Source organism: Galeopterus variegatus, unplaced genomic scaffold, assembly GCF_000696425.1.
Source record: "Galeopterus variegatus unplaced genomic scaffold, G_variegatus-3.0.2 Scaffold442, whole genome shotgun sequence".
NCBI classification, from domain to species: domain Eukaryota; kingdom Metazoa; phylum Chordata; class Mammalia; order Dermoptera; family Cynocephalidae; genus Galeopterus; species Galeopterus variegatus.
The window spans coordinates 305,915-332,815 of record NW_007726553.1 but is presented as its reverse complement, the minus strand read 5'-3'; the positions used below and the strand labels follow the sequence as shown (position 1 = coordinate 332,815).

At 49.6% G+C, this 26,901-nt stretch overlaps 1 protein-coding gene across 1 annotated transcript in view; it reads left to right on the top strand.

Moving 5' to 3' along the window:
- The window catches only part of COL15A1 (collagen, type XV, alpha 1), a 120,057-nt gene that overhangs the window by 25,884 nt on the left and 67,272 nt on the right, over positions 1-26,901 (top strand). Inside the window, exons 3-7 of the mRNA XM_008568787.1 lie at positions 14,873-15,420; positions 16,607-16,681; positions 17,966-18,046; positions 22,569-22,716; positions 25,403-25,515. Coding sequence (XP_008567009.1) covers positions 14,873-15,420; positions 16,607-16,681; positions 17,966-18,046; positions 22,569-22,716; positions 25,403-25,515 — 965 coding nt within the window. The remainder of the gene's footprint in view (positions 1-14,872; positions 15,421-16,606; positions 16,682-17,965; positions 18,047-22,568; positions 22,717-25,402; positions 25,516-26,901) is intronic.

Sequence of the window (26,901 nt, the reverse complement as noted above, 5' to 3'; positions counted from 1 at the left end):
GTTAACTTCCCTGGGAACGCTCAAGCAAGAGCAACCCTTCCTTGGGAAATTAACGCTGAATTGGGTTTCTCTTCCTGCATTTATTTTCCAGACCAGGAAGTTACAGGAAGAGAACACAGGTGGATTATAGTTTAACAATATAGGCTGGTAACTTTCAGTGAAACAAGTCAGATGACATTCCAGCAGACAATTAAGTGATCCACCAACAAAAGCTTGATCTTAGCAAACATTCCTTCTCCCTCTACAGTTTTCCAGCAACTTAGATATCAGTAACTAATCTGTCTTTTTTTTTTTATTGCATTAGTTTGAAAATCAAAACATCATGAATGAAAACTAATTAAAGCTTCTTTATTAAAATTAAAATGACTAAAAATAGCCAGTAAATGCCCACAGTATCTTTAGGCAAAAGAGCACTTTGCCTCAAACCAGAGAACTGAGTATTAAACATCTTTCAAGATTAAGAAATCATATTTCAGGAAACATAGAATCAGTTATTATGTTGCTAAGGCAGCTATGTACAATAAATATTCCTCCTTGTCCCAGACGATCCTGTCCCACAACCCTTACTTTGAGGGGATGTCTTCAGGAAGAGTTAAATGTCTTCAGGAAGAGTCAAGTAGATTGGTGTGTACTATGGAGCTAAGCAGCCTTCAGATAAGGGCAGAGACCAGGGCTAAAGTTTCTGAGAGATGAATGAATGGATTTGGAGGAATCTAGGGGTCAGCTATGCAGTGAGAAAGTATTCCATCTCCCTTTAGCAAAACTACTGCCCAATTGATCCCTACCTTCATCCTTAATACCCTAACCAACTATTAACCTGGTACTTAACTTGAACTAATCTGTCTTTGAGCCGGCAACCTTGCTGTGCCACAATTCTTATCTTGGAACAGAGACTCAATAGCCTGGGGAATATTTCCAGTCCTCCACAAGGTCAATATTTGAAACTGCAAGGCTTTGGAAAACCAGGCCCTGTGAAGTACATATGTTTTATAGTATATTCCACAGATCTGGGAACCACACTTTGAGAACCAGTGGTGTCAGTGTCAAGCACATGGGCCATGGCAATGGAACCTGGATGTCTGGGTCCAAATCCTGGCTCTGCCACTGAATAACTATGTGACCTAATCCCTCTGCACCTCAGTGTCTTCAGCTATAGAACAAAGGTAACAATAACACCGTCCTTGTAGGGTTATTGTATTGAATGACCCAATCCAGGTATCTTACTTGGAATAGTGCTTGGCACACGGTAAGCTTTCAGTGAATGTACCAGTTTCTGGGGCTGCTGTAACAAATTACCACAAGCTGGGTAATTACTGCTTAAAACAGTAATTTTTCCTTGTACAGTTCTAGATGCTAAAAGTCTGAAACCACAGTGCCAGCAGGGCCACATTCCCTCCCAAGGCTCCAGGGGACTTGCCTCTTCCAGCTTCTGGTGGCAGCCAGCATTCTCGGACTTGTGGCTGCATCACTCCAATCTCTGCCTCCAGAGTCACATTGCCTCTTTCTCTTCTGTCTGTCAAATCCGACACTTGTCACTGGATTTAGGACCCACCCAGTTAACCCAGAATGATCCTTTTACTTCAAGATCCTTAACTGAATTACATCTCAAAGACTCTTTCTAAATAGGGTTACATGCACAGGTTCCAGGAAGCAGGACATGGACATATCTTTTTTGGGTCATCGTTCAGCCCACTCTAGGGAGCTTGGGCTGTTATCACTATTGCTGAGTTGTTTCTTCCAGCAGCTACAGGTGGGCTTGTGCTGCAGCTTCCCACCCTGGAGGGAAGAGGAGAAGCCCCAGGTTCCAGCTGCTGGTCGCCCCGTTTTACTCAAGACAACCTATTCCCAGGGGCAGGAAATTTTATTTATGAAGCTACACAGGCTACAATATGGCACTTCAGCACGTTCAAATTTCACTAATCTGAAAAAACACCACTCCCAGCCCCCAGGCCCCTGTCTGCAGCCCTCTGTTCATATTAATTGTTCCTTACACCTGGGCAAGCTGCACTTGACAAAGCGTCTGCACATGTAGAACCCGATTTGACCCTCACTGCAATCTAGCGAGGGAGATCCTATCACCCCAGTTTGCAGGTGAGAAAACTGAGGCCCGGAGGGAAAACTGCAAAACGCTACCTTTCATGGCAATTCTAGACAATAGTTCACAGGAAAGAAAAGAAGGCTGATATCACTGACGGTAATTGACAATAACAGCAACCACTATGCTTTATTAAATGGTTGCTTTTGCTAGGCCCTCTGCTCAGTGTTTCATGTCTATCATCCGAGGTCATTCTCAGAACTCTCTCCCGAAGAAGGTAGCATTATTCCTCTGTTACAAAGGTAGAAACTGAGGCTCAGAGAGGTGAAGTATTTTGTACAACTTTTAAATTCAGAGCTGAGGTTTGAAGCCAGAGCTGGCTGAGTCTTTCCTCCCAATACCAGGTTCGCAGAGAGTCTTCTTCCAGCTCTGAAAAAAATGCCAGGTCAAGGTGAGAACAGTATTTGCCCCGTGGCCAGCAGGACTAAAGCCTCCTGCCCTCCCAAGAACTGGTCAGAAGATGAAGCCCATAACAGACTGTCTCTCACTGTCGTGGAGCCCGGTTCCTGCTAGCTGGTAGGAGGTGCTAAGTGTGGACGCTAAGAGGGATGGGGAGAGATGGTTAGGGAAACAGGAACAGAGAGGCATATGGGTCCAAGGTCACTGAAGGCTGCGACAATCAGGGTGTGCTTCCTGGAGTGGGTCAGCCTCAGGTTAAAGGCTGGATTTGCCTGGAGCAAGGATTTAAAATTGCCAGTTCTGGACTCCATAGCTGTGTGCCCTTGGACAAGTTACCTAACTTCTCTGTGCCTCAGTTCCCTCATCTGTAGATTGGGAACAATAAGCGTGGGGCTATTGTGAAGAGTTTGGGGGCTGTGAGTAGCATCACGGGGGAGCTTGTACAACTCCGCATGCCCAGGCCTCGCCTGAGCCAACTGAACCAACATCTCTGGGGGTGGGGCCCAGGCATTAGTATTTTTTAAAAGATTTCCCTAGGTAATTGTGCTATGTGGCCACGGTTGAGAACTGCTGCTATGCAGGTAACGCTCTTGGTGCCCAGGACGTAGTAAAGGCTCAGTACCCATGAGCTATTGTTGTGCATTCGCCCGTTCATCCATGAAGCAAACATTTACTGAGAACCTACCTGTGCCAGGCTCTGGACCAAGTGCCAGGTGTCAGCTATGCTTGTCAGTTATCCGTATTTACTTATGTCCCATTTCTAGCACTGCTTCCAAGAGCATGGGTTAATGGGGTTGAACACTTTGTGAGGCATGACCCTGAGTCTGACATTCTGGGTTGAAAGTTTTTCTGACAAGGGGAAAGGAGGAAAACACGGAAAATGTGCCCACGTCAGAGAAACTGAAGCCCTGTGTGAGGGAAGGCGGTCACCTTTGAGGAGATGGTGAGAGAAGACAGAGTGCTGCAGATTTTGTCTGGACCCCTCGCTGATATCTGCCCTTGCAACACCTCAACTTCCATGTCTGTAATGTGGAAGGTTTTCAGTGATTGGTTTGTTTGTTTGTTTTTAGCTGTAGAACCCTTTCTTCAAATGCAACTGAAATCTGCATCTAATATATTAAACAAATTAGGTCTGAGTTGCTTGGGCGTGAGTGTGCATGAGTGTAGGGGTGCGTGTGAATGCGTTAGTGCGTGAGAGAGGACCCATGAATGAATATGTGAGAGCACGTGAGTAGATGCGTGTGTGTGAATGTGTGTGGGTGTGCGAGAGTATGTATGAATTTGGGATGAGTGTGGGTGTGTGTGAATCTGTGTGTATAGCAGTGTGTGACATATGTATAAATACATGCATCTCTGTGTGTGAATGTGTGTGTGTCAGTGGGTGTGAATCTTCGAGAGCATGTGTATGAGTGTGTGCTTACGAATGAGTGTGACTCAATGAGCCTGTGTGTGAATGTATACAAGTGAGAGAATATACACGTGTGTGTGTGTGTGTGTGTGTGTGTGTGTGTGTGTGTTAGGGAGCTGAGGGGCAGGGCTGCTCATTCTGGTAGCCTCCACGCTGGCCCTGGAAAATGTCCTCTGAGACCCTCTGGTCCAGATGTGTGCACTGCCCTGCCTGCCCTGCCAGCCGCAGCTCTGTGTCCCCTCTCAATACCAGACCTGGCGGTTTTCGGGCACCAAGGGTGGTAGGCACTCACTTCCAGCAGGGCGCTACATGTTCCTATCGGTGCCCCTCAAGTGCCCTCAACAGGCCCCTTCTCCTCCGTGCTGTTTTTCACGTGTTCTCCTCACAGAGCCAAGCCGAGTCCTCCAGAGTTGCCTGCTGTGGAGGGGCGGCGATGACTCATTTCAGCTGATGTCATCTTCAGGACTCAAGGCCCTCAATGCACTCAAAGAGTCTTTGTTCCCCAAATGGAAGAGCAAAGTCCACAAACTGAGAGGAGTTGACTAAAAACTCTTCCCAGATGCCCATGGCTGCTCACACCTGCTCACACCTGCCAGCCTTCATGTGTCACCTGGTCCACGTGGTCCCTGGGGTAGCTCTGTACCCAGGTGCCCAGAACACAGGTTTGGGAAGGGGCAAAGGAAGCGATCAAAGGCATACCTTGAGGCAAGATAGCAGGACCCACTGCAGGCTTGCTGAGGTCAGATGTGGCTCTTGCACTGGGGCTGATTTCTGCTAGGACTGAGGCGTGAGCACGTGTGTGTGCGCGTGCGTGCGTGCGTGTGTGTGTGTGTGTGTGTATACATACACGCAGAGGGTGGTGGGGAGCAGACCCGGGTCACAGAAGGAAGTCATACCATGCTCTTTCCAGCCTAAACTCCTCAGTCCATCAGTCTCTGGGCCTATTTATCCAATTATGTTGTTAATTCTTTAATGTCTAACAGATGGAGGATGGGTGAGAGGCTGAACTGGGATGATGTGTGTTGAGAGCTTGAGAGTGCCCGGCCCCTGGTCAGCAGTGTTTACCAAGGGCTCATCATGTGCCTGCGCCTATGCTAAGCCCGGCCCCCCTTGTGTAGTTCGTACTCACCACGGCCTGTGAGCCAGGTTCTAGTGCTGCCCCACAGTACAGATCAAGGGTCTACAGTTCAGAGAGGGGATATGCTTGCCCAAGGTCACACAGACAGTTAGTGGCAGACCCAGGACTCAAGCCCAGCTCTGTCTGGTGTCAAATCCCAGGCAGTTAGTTAACCCTTACCTGTTGTTATTAATCGGGAGAGGGCAAGACTCACCCAGGGCAGACCCTGGAAGACTCTGATTCTGTAGCCAGGCAGGAGGAGCAGACTTTTTAAAAGATCCCTGGGTGACTCTGATATGTGGCTAGGGCTGGAACCTTCACACTGAACTGTAGCATTTATTCCCATTGGAATCCTGATGCCAATCACTTATTAACCTCATGGCCTCGGAACAGTAATTTAACTTCTCCAAGCCTTAGTTTTCTAACCTATAAAATGGGGATAATAATTTATCTACCTCATAGAGAATCAAGCATGACGATGAACTGATTCATGGAAAGCTCTTTGAACAGTTCTTGGCATGTACCAAGCCCAGAGCAAATTTTAGCTGCTGATGCTATTGTTTCTTGTCATTCAGTTCATTCATAGGCCACCTTTGCCAGACTCTGCGTTAGTGCTCAGTACTAAGGGATGAATTGGTGTGGTCCATGCCCAGGAGCCCATGTCTGATCATGAGAGGACAGGGAACTAGAATGCAGGTGGATGGGGTGTTCAGGACTATGGGAACATAGGTGTGCAACTGCGCCTAGGAGAGCCATAAGAAAAGCCTGGGGAGGCCATGGGCTCTGATGGGCAGAGCCCAGCTTCGGGTCTTCAGTGCTGGCTCTGCACTGAGGGGCTCTGAGTGAGTTACTGCCCCTCACTGGGGCTTGCAAAATGAGAGAATGAGCCATGCCTTGCTTCCCTTGTGGCTGAAGGAACAGGTGAGAGGATGCTTTGGAAACTGGAGAAGGTGCTGGACAGGTGAGGACTTCCTCCTGCTGGGGCTCTCAGCCGGGCAGAGGGCCTTCAGCTGCTGTCCAGGGAAGTCAAGCTGAAGCCCTGGACCCCAGCTCCAGGCCCCTCAAAACCATCCTCTCCTTGGTTGAGGGCAGAGGCCAGAGAGAGAGAGAGAAAGAGATAGAGAGAGAGAGAGAGAGAAGAGGAGAGGAGAGGAGAGGAGAGGAGAGGAGAGCTTACACAGTAACTTCATTGAGCAGGAAAATTCCTATGCTATATATGAAAACCGGAAAAGGGAAGGAGGCGTTCTAAGTTTACATGTAGAAAAATACCCTTCTGTGATTCAGAAAAAAGAGGTCTTTGATTGTTGCCAAGCCAGGTCTCCTTTCTAAGTTGATCCAGGATTTTTTCCCCTGGCAGGGAAACAGTTCTTTTTCTAAGAAATGCATTGGGTGGTAGGTTTTTCTAAGAACCTCTTGCATCTTTGCTGGGTGCAGATGGATTCCCGTGCAGCACAAATTGTGTTCATTTTCCTCAGGAAGGGAGTCAGGTAGAGCTAGGAGACCCTGCGGATTCCAGCCTGGGTGGGGCCGAGCTGTGACATTTTCCTGGGCACAGTTCTCCTTGCCTCTGGCCAGGCCACGCTGTCCAAAGATGAGGAAGTCTGTGGGGAGGGCTGGGTTTGTCCTGCTCCCTGCTAGAGTCATTCCTTCCAGGCCTGAAGGCTGTGGCTGAAGGAAGCGGCAGTTAAGGGTGGTTAGAAAAACTGGAACATAGATGGGAGACGAGGAGGAGGGAGGATTTGAGGCTTTCTCTCAGACCTGAGAAGGGCCTTTGGAAAACACTTAGTGTAAGCCTCTAGTTTTACAGATATTGAACCTGAGGCTCAGAGAAGAGAATGGATTTCTCAGGATCATTGTTGGTGGCATAATCTGCTTTGCAGGCTGGGGCCCTTTCCAACACCCCTTGCAACACTGGAGAGGTCACAAGGTGGAAGTCAAGGCCCAACTGACTTATTTGTGGTCCCAGAGGGCAGAGCTAGGTCCTGCCAGTTGGGTAGGAGTTACAGAGAGATTTGCTTCAGTTTGACATGAAAAAGAACTGAAGACTTAGAATTGCCTAGCAATGGTCAGGGTTGCTGTGGTGGAATGAGCTTCCCAGCAGTGGAGATGGGCAAGCAGAAACCAAATGGCCTTTGGGTGGGTATGCATCGGAGGAGACTCCTTTTCCAGATGGGAGCTGCTTGCTTTCTGCACAGCCTGTGGCTTGCTGAACTCCCCACTTCCTGTCTCTCTAGGGAAGTGAGAGGAAGGGAAGCCTCATACTGGAGGTCTGATTTAGATAGGTCCAGAGTCCTCAGGGGCCACCTCTTTGTAGAAGTGTCCAAAGGGAAAAGAAAGAACAGTGCTGAGAAGATGCAAAGATCTCCCTGTATCTGGCAAGACAGCCTGGGAAGGGGCAAGGAGAAGGGACACCTGGGTTCTCTGAGGCTCCCTGCTACAGGCAGCAGAGGAGGGTATTAGAGACCTCCTTCTTTGCAGGGGCTAAGTGCCAGAAAATTCAGGCCAGAGGGTCCCTGCTGGTGTCCCTAGGGAAGTCACCCCCTCCTCTTCCTATACACCCTCAGCCTGCGGGCTCCAGCCCCGGGCCACAACCAGGAGGGGGTCATGTAGACCCCCTGAGCCCTGGCCTCCAGTGGGAATACACCAACCCGCTTGTAAAGTTAACGTGTCCCAATTTAAGCTGGCTGAGTGGGTGGGAATGGGAGAAATGCGGGGAGGGGCAACTTTGGCCTTCCCAGGCAGCCATTGTAGGGAAAGAGCAGAGGGTGGGAGGTAGGTGTCTGGGTTCTAGTCCTGCCTTGGCCACAGCTCACGGCATGACCGCAGACCTGCTCTCTTGGGTCCCTTCCCAAGACGTTGACTCTGTTGCTGGGAGCTCAGTGTCGCTGGGCACGCGCAGTGTGACCGGGAAGCCTTCCTTGCGGGTGGTGGAGGCGCAGCTCCCCGAGCGGCCGCTAGGGGCCGCTGCCGCGCACGGCCGTGGGGCGTCCTCGGCCTCCCGCGCCGGCCTCCGCCAGGACTTCGCGGCACTGGTTGACCTAGAGCCAGAGCTCCTTAGCCTTTTCGGGCCTCAAATGCTAACAAGCGCGAGAGCTGGGCTCAGGTACCGGATGATCATTGTGAGATGGAGCCGTGCAAAGCTGGATACAGTTCCCTAGGGAAGCAAGGCTCCAAAGCCCAGGCTAGCCCCAGGCACTACCTCAGTGTCCCACAGATGGAAAGCCTGGCCCAGCCCATTCATTGCACAGAAAGGGAAACCGAGGCCCGAGTGAGAGAGGCGCCAGATATCCTGGAGCCTGTGGCAGAGAAGAAGAGCCTGTGGCAAATGAGGGTTCCCGGGCTTCACCTCCTCTGGCCAGGTCTCTGTCATCTCTGTGGAAGGAAAACCTGAGCCCTGCCCTGTTTGTTTCTTCATCGCTAGGATTCTGCCTGGTTTCCATGGAAACTGGCGTTGGACCCTTGGGCAGGAAGTCGCACCCTGTGGTGACTGCTCAGATTTTCCTCTGCCTGGTTCATTTCTAAAGTTGTCTCTTTTCTGCTCCGTGTGCCCTGGGGAGAGGCCGCCCGGAGATGTGCTCCAGAGTCTGAACCAAAGATTCGAGGGGAGTGGGGCCCAGGTTGTGTTGATCTGTCCCCTTTCCTTCAGGCCACATCGCTGAGTGCCTGCTCTGTGCGAAGCCCTTATGTGGGTATTTAGAGGAGGGAGTGATGCCTATGGCTGTTGTAGGGTGGGCTGGGGCTCCCATGTGTTGGGGTGCAGCTAAGCAGGCCTGGAAAGATCCCACGGTGAGAAGACGGGGAAGGGTGATATCAATTGAAGGAACAGCATGAGTGAAGGCAGAGACAGGGAAAGGGGAGAATGAAGAGATGAAGCTCGGGGTGTCTTGAATGAAATTCTGACTTGATGCTGCACCCACCAGGAAGCCATTTGGAGCTTGTGAGTAAGAAGAATGGATGGCTGCTCACACACTCCTAGACCGTGAGCTTTCTGAAGCACACATTCAGCTCTATATCTCCAGCACCATGCAAGGCACAACGTGGGGGCTTTATAAATGTTATCAAACTCATGAATTGGGAAAGTAAGTTGCAAAACCCCCACTGGAAATGAAGCTATCCTTATGCATTAATGGAGGTGAGAGAATAAGACGGAGGTCGGATTCAGACCCAGGAGGCAGTGAAGACACATAGAACATGTCACAGTAGATACGGCTCTGAGAGTCCATCTTGTCTAACTCCCTGCTTTGCAGATGGGGAAACTGAGATCAAGGAGGGGGAGCATCTTGCCCAAGAACACAGACAGAGTCAATGGCAGAGCTGGCCTCTGCTGCCTGGGCCTCTCTCCTTGCACCTTGGCTGTAGGCCTCCCAGGTTTGCTCCCTGGGCCAGTGGACCCCCCATTGTGGAGATGGGAGGAAACCTGGATCTCCAGGTGACGAATGAGCATGCAGTGAGGTTGGATGTGGGTCCTGACCTCACTGACCCTCACTGGGGCCTCAGACTCTGAATCTGGCAATTGAGATTCTGGAATGCTTGGAATTCAGTTCAGCCAGCAAACACTTCCTGAGCACCTCCTCAGGGCCAGGGCCTGGCTGCTAGGAACTGGGGCCTCAGACTCTGAATCTGGCAATTGAGATTCTGGAATGCTTGGAATTCAGTTCAGCTAGCAAACACTTCCTGAGCACCTCCTCAGGGCCAGGGCCTGGCTGCTAGGAGACAGGGAGCAGTGGAACACAGTTCCTGCACTCAAGGAGCTCCCAAGATGGTAGGCTCTGAATCCTCTGTGATATCATGTGATGCATGCTGCATAGAGTCAGGGCCAAATGCAGGAGTGGGCATGCCCAGGCCACCTGGTGGGGGAATCCAGGAAGACTTCATGGAGGAGGTGATGACATTGAAGCTGGGTCTTGAGAAGTATGGAGCAGTTCCTCTGTGAGGGAAGAGCATACATGAGGGCTAGGATGTGTGAAAGGATAGGACCCATTCAGTTTTCCAGTATGATAACTACATGGGGAGGCAGCAGGATAATGGTAATAGTGTCAGAAATGGTAACTACAAGCTTTTAGGCACCCTGTGTGCTAAGCAGTGTGCTAAAAATTTTAGATACATTATTTTATTCAAGTCACACAACCATCCTGTGAGATAGATATCATTATCTGTGGAGAAATGTGGGCCCTTCTGAGGATCCTGAGGGCCACAAACCCTTGCCAACCCAGCACGTTAGCCAACGTTCTCATCTCTGCCAATCTGATGGGGGAAAATGGTATCTCTCTGTAAACTTAACTTCTATTTCTCTCGTTATGAGTGAAGCTGACTATTTTTCACATAAGAGCCATTTTAACTTCTTTTACTATGGATAGAATTTCTTATTCTTTGCCCATTTTTCTGTTGGATTGTTGCTCTCTTGTTCATTCATTTGCTTTGCATCTTCATAAGCTTGTTGTGTGTGATATATGTAGCAATTTCCCCCTGTTTTGAGGGTGTTTTTTTTAACATTGTGGGGTTTATCATTATTATTATTTGGTTTTTTGCTATGCAGAACTTTTTAAATCTATGTAGTCATATTTAACCAAATGTAGTAGTCTTTTAATTTATGCCTTTTGGGTTTGAGTGTTACACCCAAATTACTTAAAATTAACTTCTCTCTTAAGACAAGTTACAAACTGGAGAGGACAAGCATTCAACTGAAAATTAAATCCAAGTTCATGGCCAGCAAACCCTTTTCCTCTATTAACCTTAGTTTTAGTCTTTGGTAAAATGAGGAGGCTGGACCTCATTCATTCATTCATTCATTCAGTTGTTAGTTCCTTCATTCATCAGCAGTGGGCTGGGTACTGGGAACACAGAGATGAACAGTGTGGTTCCTGTTTTCATGGTCCAATGGGAAGACAGACAAATGACCTAACCAGTGACATGCAGTGTGTTGGGGGCTAAGATGGGGGATCCCAGTGCATATCATAGGGCTTTTAATGTAGCCCAGGAGGGAGACGTTGTGGGAATGGGAGGTGAAACAAGGGATTTCAGGGGAAGCGAGGCAGGGGCTGAGTCTTGAATGACGAGCACAGTTATTCTGGAAAAATAACTGGGGTGGGGTGGATAGTAGAAAGGAAAGCATTTGCAGTAGAGGTGGGAGCACCTGGGACAGCATGGGACACTCAGGGGACTATATCAGGGCATGTTGGGAGTAGGGAGTTCTGCCGGGTCCAAACCACAATAGTCCTCTCAAACCAGGCAGCAGCAGCCTGGCCAGCCCTGACACCGAGGGCCATGGGTATCCATGCAAGGCTTCTAAGCAGGGCACCAACGTGATCAGATTTGCTCTTTTGTGGTGGGGGGGGGGTAATCATTTTCATGAAAATTGTTGTGAAATATTTCCATGACATTTGTTATAAAGAATAATACAACAAATTCTTCTTTTGACTATTGCCTAGTTTTAAAAATAAACATTATCACTATAGTTGAGAAGTCCCATGGACCGCTCCCAAATTGCATCTTTTTGCCTCCCCTAAATGTTGGCAAGAACACGCACACTTGCTTCAGAGATTTATTTAGCAACATTTAGTGAAGTTGCAGGTGCGCATACCCATATCATCCAATTATTCCACCTCCAGGAGGTGGAATTACCTGCACAGATAAGCACAAGGAAACATGTATAAAGGAGTCCATAACATATTGTTTGTAGTAGTGATAGAAACATCACTTTCCATCCACAGAAAGTGAATCAATCCTTTCTGACTTATTTATACATTACTGTGGTGAAAATATAAGACCAGAGTCACGTTTCAACAAGGATAAAGCTCAAAAATACAATGTTGAGTGAAAAAAAATCAAGTGCCAGAAGAATACATGCAGCATGCCGACATTTAGATGAGGTTTAGAAGCATGCACAGTGGTTCTGCTTTCTGTGAGAGACGCATATTCGTGCAGTAAACATACAAATTCACCAAATTCCCAAGAGTGGCTACCTCTGGGGCACAGACAGAGGAAGAGGCCTGGAGTGAGTTCATGAGCGCTTCAGCTGAACTGATATTTTCTTTTTCAAGGGGAGTGTTGAGCACATGCTTGTTCTTCAAATTACTCTTCAAACTTTTTTAATAATGGTTTAGTTAGACCCAATATTTTCCAAAATTAACATTTCAAAATGTAATCAATATAAAAATTATTAATGAGATATTTTACATGTCTTTTTCCAAACCAAGTCTTTGAAATCCAGTTTATATTTTACACTATGGCACATCTCAATTGGAAAGACCCCATTTCAAGTGCTCAGTAGCCACCTGTGGCAGGTGGCCACCATACTCAGCAGGGCAGGGTTAACACATCTTAGGTAGAGGGTGGTGTCCGGTGACCTCAGAGATTCCTTTCTGAACTGGAATGGCTTCTATGATGGTGATGATGATGGTGATGATGATGATAATGTTAATGCTATTCAGCACTCATTGGGCATTTGCATGTGTGAGCCCTTTGTATTATGAGGTATTACTTGTGTTTTTTTGTTGTGGTGGTGAAATATACATAAGGTTTGCCATTTTAACCAATTTTAAGTGCCTTGTATTATTCTTTATACTTTTCTGTATCAACTAAATGTCTCATAATAATCATGTCTCTGTGTGTCACACACACGCACAGGCTAATTGCTGACCATGGGCAGGCTAATCTGTGAGTGCTGTGGGGTGGGGGTGGGGGCACAGCGTTCAGGGCGTCTCTCTGTCTCCCACCCTCTGGGAACAAGCACACCTTCCATGGGAAGTCTGAGTTCCTGGATCACCCAGAGTTTCGGCTCCATCCTCCTGCTTGCTGGAGGGACGTTGGTATGGTAGGCAGACTAGGTTGGGCCCCACCAGAACCCTGTAGAGACCCCCCATCTCAGCGAGGCTGTAGCAATGAATCAACCAGAAGTCAGCCCAGCCACTCCTCGAAGACATCCTGACACTTAGTAGCTGTGCACCCTCAGGCACTTCACCTTCTGTAGCCTCAGTTCTTCACCTATAAAATGGGATAAGAGCAGTTACTTCCCAGGGCTGCTGAAGGACTAAGTAAAATCGTGTGTGAAAAATACGGTTGTTGGTATCCTTTATAGGGAACTCAGGGGCACAAAGGCTGGCCCCCATCTCAGCATCTCAGCCTCACTTTCCTTGTCAACACAGTGGGGCAATAATCCCTGCCCATCTACCTCTCAGGGTTTGTCGAGTGGTTGTAATAAAAATAAAGAGCAGCAAATGTCTATTGCATCACTACTGTTTTTGATCAGAGGGTTACATGGATGGTCTCGATCATTCTTTTGGAGCCCACACTATGGCCTCATATGATAGAGGAAGACACTCAGACTTGGAGGGGTTAAGTGACTCACCCAAGGTCACACAGCTAGTTACTGTGTCTAGTAAGACAGTGGCAAGTTGGGTAAACTGGAAAACAAGCTTGATTCCTCAGGTAGGGCTTTAGTTAGAGGTGTCCTCGAGTGGTTTGGGTCTTCTCTGGAGACCAACCTGCCGAGTCCCTGGAGGCCACTCAGGTTCTCATGGGCCTCTGGCCTTTGGCTGCAGCCCAGGCAGTCACCAGGTGAGTCTGCCCTGCCCTCTGGCCTCTGGGGGAGAACACTGCTTGATTCTGATCCTCACTCATTCCAGGACCCCTCACCTGGCTGAATCTTCAGTCTCTGGCTTCACTTCCAAAGGGCGTCCATTGTCCTGGCTGCAGTGGTCTTGCCCACCTCCCTCTGGCACCTGCCTTCCTATCTCACTGCTTGTACCTTGGACATCATCTCAGGAGCGGGTGCATGTCACAGCCACCCTGCAACCTTCTCCTGGGACAGTGGGTGGATGGACCAAGGCTCCCAAGCCTGGGGTCCTTACCAAGCCACCATAATGGAGCTCTATCATTTCTCCCCGCAAGGGGTGGTGGTTAAGAGCACAGACTCCGAGGTCAGATGCTCTGGGTTTGACCCTGCATGGAGCTCGAGCAAACTTATTAACTTCTGTAAGCCTCAGTTTTCTCAGAAGTAGAATGGGGCTAACAGTACTGACCTCATAGTGTTGTTAGGAATAAATGAGCTCAGAAGTGTGGAGAGCTTAGTGCAGCTCCTGGAACAGAGTGAGAGCCCAGGGAATGTGGTCAGAAGTAGAATGGGGCTAACAGTACTGACCTCATAGTGTTGTTAGGAATAAATGAGCTCACAAGTGTGGAGAGCTTAGTGCAGCTCCTGGAACAGAGTGAGAGCCCAGGGAATGTGGGTGATGGGACGACAACAGGGCCATGACAGTGATGCAAATTTCAGTTGTCCTGAGGTCTAGGCACACTTCACTTTGTCCCTGCTTTCCCCCCACACCCTGAGACACACAGTAGACCTCATTCAAAACAAAACAAAACAAACCTATTGGGTATTAGGGTGAGAGAAAGAAATCTCCAAGTTGATGGGGGAACATTACACATTCTAGGAATATTCTAGGAACTATATGCAAATGTTTTCCAATCCGCGGGGCATGGCCCATTAGTGGGTAATGAAATCAGTTTAGTAGGTTATTTCCAGCATGTTTTTAATAAAATAAAAGAGAAAAAGAATAATTAAATGGAAAGGAAAGTATTCAAGTGCATGGTGAGTACTAAAAGTTAATAATGTTTTAGGAAACATTTGTTTTGGTGTTACAGATATTTATTCATACAGATGTGCACATTGGGTCACAATGTAAATGCATTTCTTATTGTGAGTTGTTGTCCAAAACGTTTGAAAAATGATTTAGAAACTCCAGTTTCGATGCGGTGCCTGAGGAATGCCATTTCCTCTGTGACTGTTTCTTCCTCATTTCTAAGAGTAGTAGAATATATGTGTGAATATAAACCTCCCTCTCCCTCCCTGCAGAGTCAGCTTCCCAGGGCCACCTGGACCTCACAGAGCTCATTGGTGTCCCACTGCCTTCATCTGTGTCCTTTGTCACGGGCTATGGTGGCTTTCCGGCCTACAGCTTCGGTCCTGGTGCCAACGTCGGCCGCCCAGCCAGGACCCTCATCCCACCCACATTTTTCAGGGACTTCGCCATCAGCGTCACAGTAAAGCCCAGCAGCACTCGGGGCGGTGCGCTCTTTGCCATTACTGATGCCTTCCAGAAGGTCATCTACCTGGGCCTGCGATTGTCGGGCGTGGAGGATGGCCACCAGCATGTCATCCTCTACTACACGGAGCCTGGCTCCCGCGTGTCCCACGAGGCTGCTGCCTTCTCGGTGCCCGTGATGACCCACAAGTGGAACCGCTTTGCCGTGATTGTCCAGGGCGAGGAAGTGACGCTCCTCATGGACTGCGAGGAGCACAGCCACATCCCCTTCCAGCGGTCCTCCCGGGCTTTGGCTTTTGAGCCCAGTGCTGGAATCTTCGTGGGCAGCGCAGGAGCCACGGGGCTGGAGAGATTCACTGTGAGTCAAAGTCCTGCTCCAGGCAGATCAGCATGGCCGATGGACACAGGCTCATCGTGCAATAAATAGGAGCAACTGTTACTGTTATTATTTTATTCTTATGTCCTCAAAGAGACATGCATGTTATGGTGGGAAGAACATTAGGCCCGGAACCCAAAAACCTAGGTTCCAGTGCTCAGTTTTCAACTGAGCCTGCTGAATAGACAGTACCTCTGATCCTCTCTGGGTTTTCTTATCTGTAAGTGAAGATAAGAAAACCTACCCCACAGGCTTGTGGAGTCAAGTGAGATAACCTGTGTGAAAGCACTTTGTATATTTAAAGGTGTTATAAGGAAGAATAAGGTTTGTCATAAGCTTAAGTGATTTTATCTTTGGATATGGATGGTGATTGCACTTAAGTAATTTCCACAAAAGTAGAATAAGCTAGAATACCGGAGTGAGAAGTAGCTTCTCTCTCTTCTTTTGGAGTATGCGCCCTAAAAAAAAATAAAATAAAATAAGAAAACTGACTTTACTATTAAAATGGGCTTTTCTGAATAAGCCATTCTAAAGAAAATCGCTGTTATCATAGTTATTCATTTAGTCAGCACATGTATTTACTGATACCTGGCTGGTGAACAAGACAGCACCACGGGGTGGAGTTTGGGTTTACTTGTACAGTGGAAGACGGTGGAGAATGTTGCGAAGTTAAAATCTAATGGACAGGCTTTAAATGCTCACTTTGGGGGCCTCGTGGAGGATGAGCTGTCTGGTGTGGGGAGAGGGGGCGGGAGTGGAGGCAGGGAGGCTGGAGGCAGCTCTTCTGGGGAGGAGGCCATCCAGCCGAGAAGCTTCCAGCTACGGGGAAATACACCTTCTGGGAGAGGGAGACATGCATTTCAGGGCCTGCCGCCGACAAGCGGGGCACTGGGAGACAGGAGGCTTCTACGGGAGTCTACACTTGGAACACAGGCCTCTCCAAGGACCTCTCCAGCTAAGGGCGTTTGTATTATATGGCCCAAGGAGAGCCCCCAGCTGAGAGTGGGCTAAGAGATAGCTTGGCTTCCTTGTCACGGCCCCAGGGAGCATGTTCTTTGGCCTGTCCTTTCCCTTGCTCTTCTCTGTTATAGAAACAATCATGTTTTCTGCTGGCAGTTGTGCTGTGGAGGTGCAAAGCGTGGCTTCTGACCTCTCTGCTTTTCCCCAGGGCTCCATACAGCAGCTCACCATCTTTCCTGACCCCAGGACCCCTGAGGAGCTGTGTGAAGCCGATGAGTCCTCGGTGAGCCGCCCGCTCCCACAGCGGGTCCTGCAGCCCCCAGCAGGCCAAGGAAGGAACGGGTGCCCAGGCAATTCTTCAGCCCCAACGTCATGGACTTTCTAGAACCTCTCATCTTGGCAAACGCTGCCTTAAGGCCTATTTTGGGCTTTTGGCTTTATTTCACTTTTTTGAAGAGCTTCAGCCCTCTCTTTGGCGGTGGGGGTTGGAGGATGCTTCTTATAAGTTGTTAGGTTCCCCTGGGGCTGTGGCAGTCAGTGGCCTGGTTTTCATCCTTCCTGCCAAGAAAGGGTGTCAGGATTCTAAAATCAAAGTTAAAACTCTAAGATATTCTGGGTGTCAGTGCCCATAAAAACTAACTTAAATTTAGCTTTTATGCTTGGCAAGTGAATCAGTTCCTAAGTTGGGGATGGGGTGGTGGGCTGGGAAAAAATTACGGCTCTCTCTTCCCTCCCTCCCCCTTCCTCCAGGGCTCACTGAGCATCTGCTAGGTGACAGCCTGGGGATGCTGGAGATAAATGGATAAACTGGGAACTGTCCTCAACCTCAAGCTGCTCACACACGCTTACATACCCAAAGGCAGTGACAGAGCCGAGTATGGTGGAAACACAGGGAGGTCCTCAAACTCAGATTCAGCAGACTGGGGGTGTTGGAAAGCCCCTCAAAGGTGGAATGCACCTGAGCCTGCTATCTGGCCTGGCATTTAGAGGAAGCCAAGAGAAGGGAACCTTTAGGAGTAGTCATTTGTTCATCTCTGCATTGCCATTAACACCAGAAAAACAGAAACCACCCAAGAGAACGATTGGTTACAAAGTCATAGCACATAGGCTCTGGGGCCACCTTAAGGAAGCTAATTATGAAGATTGGGTAACAACAGGAAGTCATACTTCTGATGTCATAGTTCCCAATGTGAGTCTAAAGACAGCCTTGCAGAGATTAAGAGCGTGAAGGAAACCCGGACAAAATGAAAGTTGATGTGTTAGAGAGACTGTAAAATGATTGTGTTTTTTGTTTGTTTAAGCAATAAAATGCAGAAGGAAACAAAAAGAATAACCAACCATGCACACTGCACACACCTGACGTCTCCTCAACTCCACTCTGTCTCTGTCTCTGTCTCTCTCACACACACACACACACACACACACACACACACACACACACACACACACGCACATGGCTCCTCTACAGGAGTCAGTGTCTCGGTTTTTATGACTTTCCCAGTTGTCAGGCTCTTATGTAACTGGCTCACCCTCTGCCCGGTGTTTGGCATGGTTTGTCTTGACACAGGCATCAGGAGAGGCCAGTGGGCTTCAGGAGACAGACGGAGTAGCTGAGATCTTAGAAGCCGTCACCTACACTCAAGCCCCGGTGAGTACTGGAGTGCTGGTCAGCTTTCAGGGGGCTGAGAATTACTGGAGGGTGCCCAGAGCCCAGGCCTGACATCCCTGTTTTCAGATCTTAGTTGCTGGCTCATCTGGGGAGGATAGGAGAGTACTGGCCAATGGGCATTTTGCAGACTCCCCAATTGAACTTGAACACCAGTCACCTCAGTGCCACCCTGTGCTTGTGGCCACGATAGGGCTGTCCAGAGGCGAATGTCGTGCTCTATTGCTTTCCAGCTCTGTGGCCTTGGGTAACTTGCTCAACCTCTCTGAACCTCAGCTCCTCTTCCACAGAGAGGCCATAACAATAGTCCTATCTCACAGGGTTGCTGCGGGGGTGAGGAGGCAGTGCGGGGACAAGTCTCAGCCCAGTGCCTGGCACAAAGGAAATGGCCCTGAAGGATGGCTGTTGTTCCATTCACTGGGGGCTCCAGCTGTGAAAGCAGAGGGCACCGCCCCTCTTCGAATTGCAGAGTCCCCCAGGAGCTGGCTTCTGGCCCTAGTGGCTCTCCTTCCAGTGGCTCAGGCCTCCTACCTCCTGGGAACGCACTCTGTGGCCAACACAAGGATGTGGTTTGGAAGGCTGAGTCATACTGTGGGGATACCAAGGAGCCCATTTTTAATGAAAACAGCAAGCAGTGTCTGAGTCACTGAACAAAGAAAATCTCCAGCAGTCTCCCCAACTGGTCTGGCTCACTCTGTAAACTCATCTCTGATAGAAGAAAGCAGGGAAATGGAAATAAGGCAGAGGCTATAAATATAGACCTCAGGCAACAGGGGTGTGGGTGCTTGCAGAAAGGGACCATAGTCTATCAGTGCTAGTAAGGACTCGTGTGTTGCCTCTTTCTGTACAGAGGTGTACAGAAAACTGCCTTTTGTACAGATGGGCAAAGCGAGGCCCAGAGAGGGGAAGAGACTGGCCCGGGGTGCATGGGCAGAGCTGGGTCTAGAGCACGGGTCTCCCGATGCCCATCAATAGATCATGGCTTGGGCGGTGTTGCAGAAGTCCAACCCCAGGACTGCAGCTGATTCTTGGGCAACTGGGATGGAGGAAATCAAGGGTCCAAGGTACCCACCTACTCGGTGAGGAGGGAGGGTGGCTGCTCTGGGTAGTGTTGCAATCCTGTGTGTCCATCAGCCCTTGGTCACCCAGTTGGCGTGTCCCAGGCACTGGGCAGCAGGACACAGAGTAGGGGTCCCTTGGGCCTTTGAGCTGGATGCTGCCCCCAGTGCACCAGTTCACAACTAGGAGTGAGGCCAACTCAGGCAGAGATGCCAATAACCCAAAGTGGTCCTGAGAGGGGGACAGGAAAGGAGAGCGGGGTTTGAGAACATGAAAGGATCACAGGGATGGGAAGCTTGGGAGGGGGGTGGTGGGGCTGGGCAGCTTTGGACAGGGGTAGAGAAGTGGGGGAGAGGAGAACTGGCATTTCTCCACACTGACTGCGTGCCGGCGCCTTTGTGTACGTGATTTCACTCATTCCTTGCCACATCTACCTGCGAAGGAGGTGGCATCTGCCCCATTGTACAGATGTGAAAACAGGCACCCAGGACAGCGGGTGGCTCTGCCAGGGTCATGCAGGGGTGGAGTCAGGACTCAAGCCTGGGCCCCCTACTCAGGACTACAGCACTTCAGGTGCAGGGGCAGATGTGGGGCACACAGCAGTCGAGAGAGGGTATGAAATACATCCCCCGAGTGTCTGGAGAAGTGAGGAAGAAAAGTTGTTGGTGATCTGATGGACGTGGTAGCCGTGGGGACAGCTTCTTTCCCAGATTCCTTAGCCCTCTTTTCTCAGTGGTTTTCAGAGAACTGGTGCAGATCGTAGTCCCTCCAAATGTGAGTCCCAGCTCTGCCACTTACTAGCTGTTGACCTTGAGCAAGTAACGTAAACTCCCCACGTCTCAGGTTCCTCGTCTGTTAAAACAGAGCGCACCCGCTTCACAGGGGTAGTGTGAGAATGAGACGGATTGGCCGTGTGGGACACTTGGACAGGCTGGAAGCGGCCGCTCGTGGTGACTGCTTGCTGTGTGGCTACTGTTGACTTACAGTTTGTTGTGAGGGTTAGGGGGCGATGCGTTGGTACACCCAGCTCAGGGCTGGACTTAGCACTGGGCACAGTGCAGATGCTGCATTCCTCGTGGGGCCCTCTCCTCGCCACCTGCTTCCAGGTTGGCTGACGGCGTGGGCTGACAGCCATGGCAAACCCTTGTGGCTGCCCTCAGTCGTTAAGAGGATTCCCCCTGGGCTGTGGCTCTGGGCCTGGAGATCCTGGACTGCTGGTCCTGATGCTAATTCATCTGTTCTCGATCATCAGAACCCTTCCACATGGACCGTCCGTGAAGGCCGGACTTGCCGCTCTCGCAAGTGTTTACATTCCCTTTAGTCTTGTTTCAGGGAGGTGTCTTGGGATCTATTCCACAGAAGTGGGCACTGAGACACAGAGCAGTGGAGAGCATTGCCCGAGGCCACCAGCCTGAAGGTGGCCAAGCCAGGTCTTGGGCTCCAGGCCCAGGGTGCTCTCAGTCACATCACACCTGAGGTGGGGGCTCCCTGCTTTGATCACTCCTGGAAAGGTTCTGCGGCTCTTTTCAGCAGCCACCCATCCAGGATAGGGAATTTCCCTTCTCAGACGGTCCCCCCACTTCTCTGTCTGGCTTCTTTCTTGGAATGTATCTCACTTCTCCATCCCCAGCCTTTCCAGCCTGCCACCCTCCAAGACACATCCATAGCCAGTGGCTGAGCAGTCAGGGACTTAAAAAGTCAGCCCCTCCTGCCTTCTTCGGGTTGGAGTCCCTGCTACCCCATTCTTGTCTCTTCTGTCGCATCAACTTCTGCTGACATATCTTTGCATTTCCTGAAAGTTCTATCTTATGCTGAATCTGAGTGAGTTAAAATTAACACCCTGATGGTTCTCAGCGCCGGCTGTGCATCAAAGTCACCTGTGAGTAAGCGTGTGTGGGGGACAGGGGGAGGAGTGGGGGAGTCTTTAAAAAAAGATTCTTGCCTGGGCCTCAGTATGTCCAGAGGGAGGTCCAAGCAGCAGTACTGACGAAAAGCCCTGCAGGTGGTTCTGATCCGCAGCCAGGACCCCCCTTCCAACCATGCCCAAAGACTCCCAGTTTCCCAAACACGGCAAGCACTTACCTTGCCCTCAATCCATGCTGGAGTTCTGTTTGCCTGGAGGGCCCTTCCCCACCCCCTTTCTGCCTGGCAAATTCCTACTTATCCTTCGGGATCCAGCCTATCCTCTGCTCGGAGGCCAGTGTAGCCAAGCTCCCTCCCTGCACTGGGCTCTCACTTCTGCTCTCCCATGCGTCTTATTAATCACAGTTAGTTGTGTCTGAGTCTGGGTCTGCGCCTCCTCCACAGCCCGACACTTGAGGGCAGACACACTGTCTTATGAATTAATTTCTGTGTCCCCAGGGCTCAGCCAAGGACCTGGCTCCTCGTAGGGCCTCAGGAGACAAGTGTGGAGTGAGTGAATCTGAGTGTGTAGATGTGAGTATGGGCTCAGCAAATCCTAACACTTGCAGTAACAAGTCTGAAGACTTGACATTCCTATTTAGTCACAGGCCACACTGGCTTTCCATCCACGCTGACTCTTAAAAACCAATAGCCACGTGTTTGAGGCAGGACACCTCACTCTCATCACTAACACTTGCAGTAACAAGTCTGAAGACTTGACATTCCTATTTAGTCACAGGCCACACTGGCTCTCCATCCACGCTGACTCTTAAAAACCAATAGCCATGTGTTTGAGGCAGGACACCTCACTCTCATCACTGAGGGCCAGCTTACCAGAGTCATATTCTGTCCTTGAACAGGGGTTTGTGACCACCTTGTTGGGAGTTTACCGAAAGAAGTTTTTGGCTAATGGGCTAGAATCAATGATTCCATATAAACCCAGCCTTGGCCACCTTGAGTTGCAGAGCTCAAGCCTGCCATGACCTTGTCCTCCTGTGTTTCCTGAACCTTCACCTTCCCTACCCACTTTATTCAAAGCCCAAATGCTCGACCTCCACCAACCCTCCCCTTCACCCCTTTTCTGAAACTCTGCTCATTCTTCAAGGCCCAACGCCATGAAGCCTTCCCTGCTGCCTCCACCCTGGAGCTTTTACAGCACAGTAACATGGATAGTGATTTTCTCCAGGTGCTGGTTTTGACGCTGATTGCTGTCTCTTTGCTCATCTGCACTTGCAGTTTTTTTGTTAATGAACATGGGATATTTGTGCACTAAAGATAAAGGCGTGCTGAGCACTTCCGTGCGTTTTCTACCTTTGAGTAGTCATTGTTGTCCCCGTTCTACAGAGGAGGAAGCTGAGGCTCAGTGAGGTTACACGACTTTCCCAACAGAACTTAGCTAATAAGTGGAGAGCTGGGATTTGACCCAAGTCTGGGTTTATTCAGCACTTTCTGGATATATTATTTTCTCCAATGATAGTCACTGCCATTTTTTCTGCTTTATGGCCAAGTAAGTTCTTTTGGGTCTCATTTTTCCTCCCTTCAGCCTGAAGAACCAAAAGTTACACCGATAAACACACCTCCCACTTCATCCTCTCCTTCTGAAGACACGGACCTTTCTGGTGAACCTGTACCTGAGGGGACCCCAGAAACCACCAACTTCAGCATCGTCCAGCACAGCAGCCCTGAGCAAGGCAAGTCCTCACGTGCCATCATACACAGAGCCTTTTACTGAGATTACTGTGTGCCCAGCCTAAGTGTTGTGTGTAACATTTTCATGCTAGCATTTTCTGCCTTGTCTCAGCGGGGCAGCCCTTTCTGACCAAAGTTACAGCCAAGGCCAGAGCTCCAAGACGTCGGTACAATGTCACTCCCAGCAGCACCGTTCCTAGTAGCAAAAACCACCCCAGCCACCCACAGTAGTGACTGGTCGGGCAAATTCTATTTCATTCATACATACAGCCTAGACACTGGTGATGCAGAAGATTTGACGACAAGGGACATGCTTCTGATGTATTCCACCAAAAAAGCAGATTTCAGAACTATGTGTGCTATGACCCTAATTTTGAATCTATGTTATTTATATCTATTTATATAGAGCTATGTAGAGCAGTGTGTGTGTATTAGACACACCACATACTAAATATGACATATGTCAAAATGTTATGAGCAGTTATCCGTGGGTGGTAGGATTAAGGATGATTATTTTCTTTATTGTACTTAGGTACTTTACAAGTCTTTTACAATAATATTTATCATTATTCTTTTAACTTCTGCCATCAGTTAGTGAATGTTATTTTAACAGCTCAACTTGAGAGGTCTGTGGGTGAGAGAAGGTATAGAGTACTGGACAGACAAAATTGTATAATAATTTAATACAGTCATAAAGTCAGGGTGTTTCTGTAAAAAGACTGCCGGTGGGGCGGAGAGGCAGACGGCTTGGATGGAAGCCCTGCTCCCCAGCTACTTGCTGTCGGCCTGGGCAAGTTGCTGAACATTTCCAAGCTTTGGATTCCTTAACCGTCCACTGGGAATGTTAACAATCCCTGCCTCCGGGTGGCTGAGAGGACTGGCCGCGGCTGCGGCTGTGGAAGTGGTTTACGAGCTGCGAATGCTGCTCTCATGGGTGGAATTAGGATTTCTGAGCGAGGGGCAAGGAGCGGGCAGAGGTGGCGGGGCAGGGGGCGAGCGCTTTCCTAGACGGAGGAGGTAAGATCCAGTTGGAGACTGGGACTCACGTCACTGCACGGCTCGCCTGCTCCCTGGCATCAGCGGAGACAACCGGGCTGGCTGAAGTGTCCCTTTTCTTCTTCTGGGGTAGACAGCCCAGACGGTGGGAGAAAGGTCCCTGCACCCAGAGTGCCGTCCCTGGCCAGGGAAAGTCCCCTCATATTTGTATTCCCAGCTTCCCTGACACTATCCTGCGGGGGAAAGGGGCCACCCCCACCTCCAGACCCCATGCCCGCGGTCCCGCCGGCTCTGGCCAGGGAAAGTCCCCTCATATTTGTATTCCCAGCTTCCCTGACACTATCCTGCGGGGGGAAGGGGCCACCCCCACCTCCAGACCCCATGCCCGGGGTCCCGCCGGCCGCTTGCACAGCACCGCCTTGTGGTCAAAGCTGGGAGGGCGCGAGCGTGCGACGGGTGCGAGCGGAGCACGCGGGGCGCTCAGCCCTTCGACCGCGTGGGGGCGCAGGGTCGTTTGGAGAGTTCGTCGCCTGCCCCAACACTGCTGTGACTGTGGGACATGCGTGAGCACAGCATCTGTGGACAGGGCCTGGCCCGGGGACAGGCTGACCGGGCTTCAGAGCCGTTCCCCACCAGTTACTCTCTTGGAGACCTTGTCCTCCTCTGAACAGTGGGGTTAATAAGGTGTTAATGCGCGAATCAGGGCAGGGCACTTGCCATGCGGTGACAGTGCCGGACTGAAAACGTGGGATTCCCATCCAGGCTCTGCCCACCGGCAGTGAGGTGGTGGATGGGTCTTTGTAGGTGGGACAGATGGGCTAGCAGGAGGATTAAACGCGGGAGTGCATGGAACACGCGTGGCACCAGGCCCAGCCCATAACAGGCATGCATTCATGTTAGTATAATTTCTTTTTCTTTGCTTTAGGACTCCATTTGTTTTTCAAATTGCCAAAGAAATATGTGCATGTGGTAACAATTCAATCAATGCACAGTTGTATGAACCAAAAAAATAATAGTTTCCTCTGCTTCTTACCCTCCTAACTGGAAAAAACCAATATTCAGCCCTGTTGTTTAGCCAAGTATGTATATAAATATATAAACACACACATATACATATATACTTTTATGTATTATATATGTTTATAGTAATTATACTCATGAATGTGTTATATAATAAATATATATATATGATAATAAGACATGTATACTCATATATAGCTTTTTTCTATTTCACAAATACAATACAGAACCACACTGACAATGGACATTTATTGGTTGCTTACCTTATACCAGGGGCTGTCCTCAATGTTGCTCTTGCATTAACTTATTTAATCCTTGTGACACATAATCCTCAAAACAACCCTATGAGATAAGAATTATTATAGTCCCCATTTATAGATGAAGAACTTAAGGCCCAGGCTAAGCACCTTGCCACAGGCTGCGTTCCTGGTAGGTGGCAGAGCAGGACTGCAGGCTGGCAGGTGGTGCCAGCACTGGTGATGGACACCACCGTGCTGTGCTACCTTGCCTCATGTGCTGTTCTGCAACCTGGATTTCTCCGCCTTCATTCTGTATTATGGTATTATGAACATCTTCCCAAGTTAACAGGTGAAGAGATACCTCAATTTTGTCCATGTGCAGTTCAAGACTGCAAAATGTTGTTGGTAATGACAGAATGCCTGCTTTCTGTAGGGTCCGGTGAGGTCCTGAATGACACGCTGGAAGGGATTCCTACTGTGGATGGTGCCCCCGTTACTGACCTTGGCTCAGGTGATGGGGCCTTCCTTGACGTCACTGAAGAAATGGTGAGTGAATGGTAAATTTCCTTTGCTGTCAGTAGTAAACATGTTAACTTTTTTCAAACTTGACGGTGACTTTTGTTGAGCACAGTAGAGAACCATGGGGTTTTCATTGAACGTCATCAAGACAGAGGAGGCAAGAGTCCCAGGGCTCCAGAGGCTCTCCAGGGATGCTCCAGGATGGGGGAGGGAGGCCGTGCCAGGTGGTCCTCACACCTGCTTGGTGAGGAATGCCCCATCCTCACCACGGTCACCACCTCCCTCCTGCTGGGTTGTGAAGATGCACAGCCTCATCGGTCTTTGAGGCCCCTTCCGGACAGAATCAGACTAACTGCAGGTGTGTCCACACTATTGCTTGGTAACTGGCATTTACACCTGCAAAACCAGTTTTTGAAATGCAGTAGGGTGCAAAATTAAAGCAGACGCAGTTTTCTTACAGTGGCCCCTGCTAAAACCCACAGTGCCAGTCATTCCTTCCCCTGTCCTGGATGGAAACGCAGACAGTTCTCATAGCATTCCCAGTCACTATCTCGTAATAGTCCATTTCACAGGTATTTTAAAAGTCCAGTGCACCACAGTATCAAAAATTTAACAAAAATACAAATATGATTTCTCCCTTTCTATACTCAGCCCTGCTGCAGACCAGGAATCTGCCAGGGAAGGGAAGCCTGGTTAAGGGTTTTCTCCCTATTTTCTTTACTTCTCCGCCCCACTTGCCATGACCTCCCCATCCCCTATAACAGCTGTTTTTAGCATTTGCAGGGTCTGACCCACTTGGAGCAAAGGGCACAGTTGTACATGGCTGGTCAAATTGTGTCTGGGCCTTTGGTGTGGAAGATGCTTGATTCTGGAACTTTCTCCAGAGGGGATTTTATGATTTCTCAGAGGTCCTCCTGCAGAGGATCTAGCACTGCAGTTCTGTTGCTGGCCCTGTAACTTTTGCCTGGGCTTCCACCCCCTGCTGGGTGTCCTGGCCCTGTGCATGGTCCTTTGGGTGGGGTTCATTTCAAGATGCCTTTAGCTGGCTCCCTTTAGAGGGATTATATTTGTCTATCTCTAGTAAAAGAACTGCAGGACAGATCTCCCATCTCCACTTCCCCCTGTCTCCTCCCTTGCCCTTCCGCTCTCCCTCCTCTTTCCCTTTCCCTTTCTCCCCTTCTCTTCCTCATGCTCTTCCCCTCCCCTCTTATATTTGTCTATCTCTAGTAAAAGAACTGCAGGACAGATCTCCCATCTCCACTTCCCCCTCTCTCCTCCCTTGCCCTTCCCCTCTCCCTCCTCTTTCCCTTTCCCTTTCTCCCCTTCTCTTCCTCATGCTCTTCCCCTCCCCTCCCCCGCTTTTCACCTTTCCTCCCCCTCTACCTCCTTCTCCAGACTCTGTATCTAGATGAC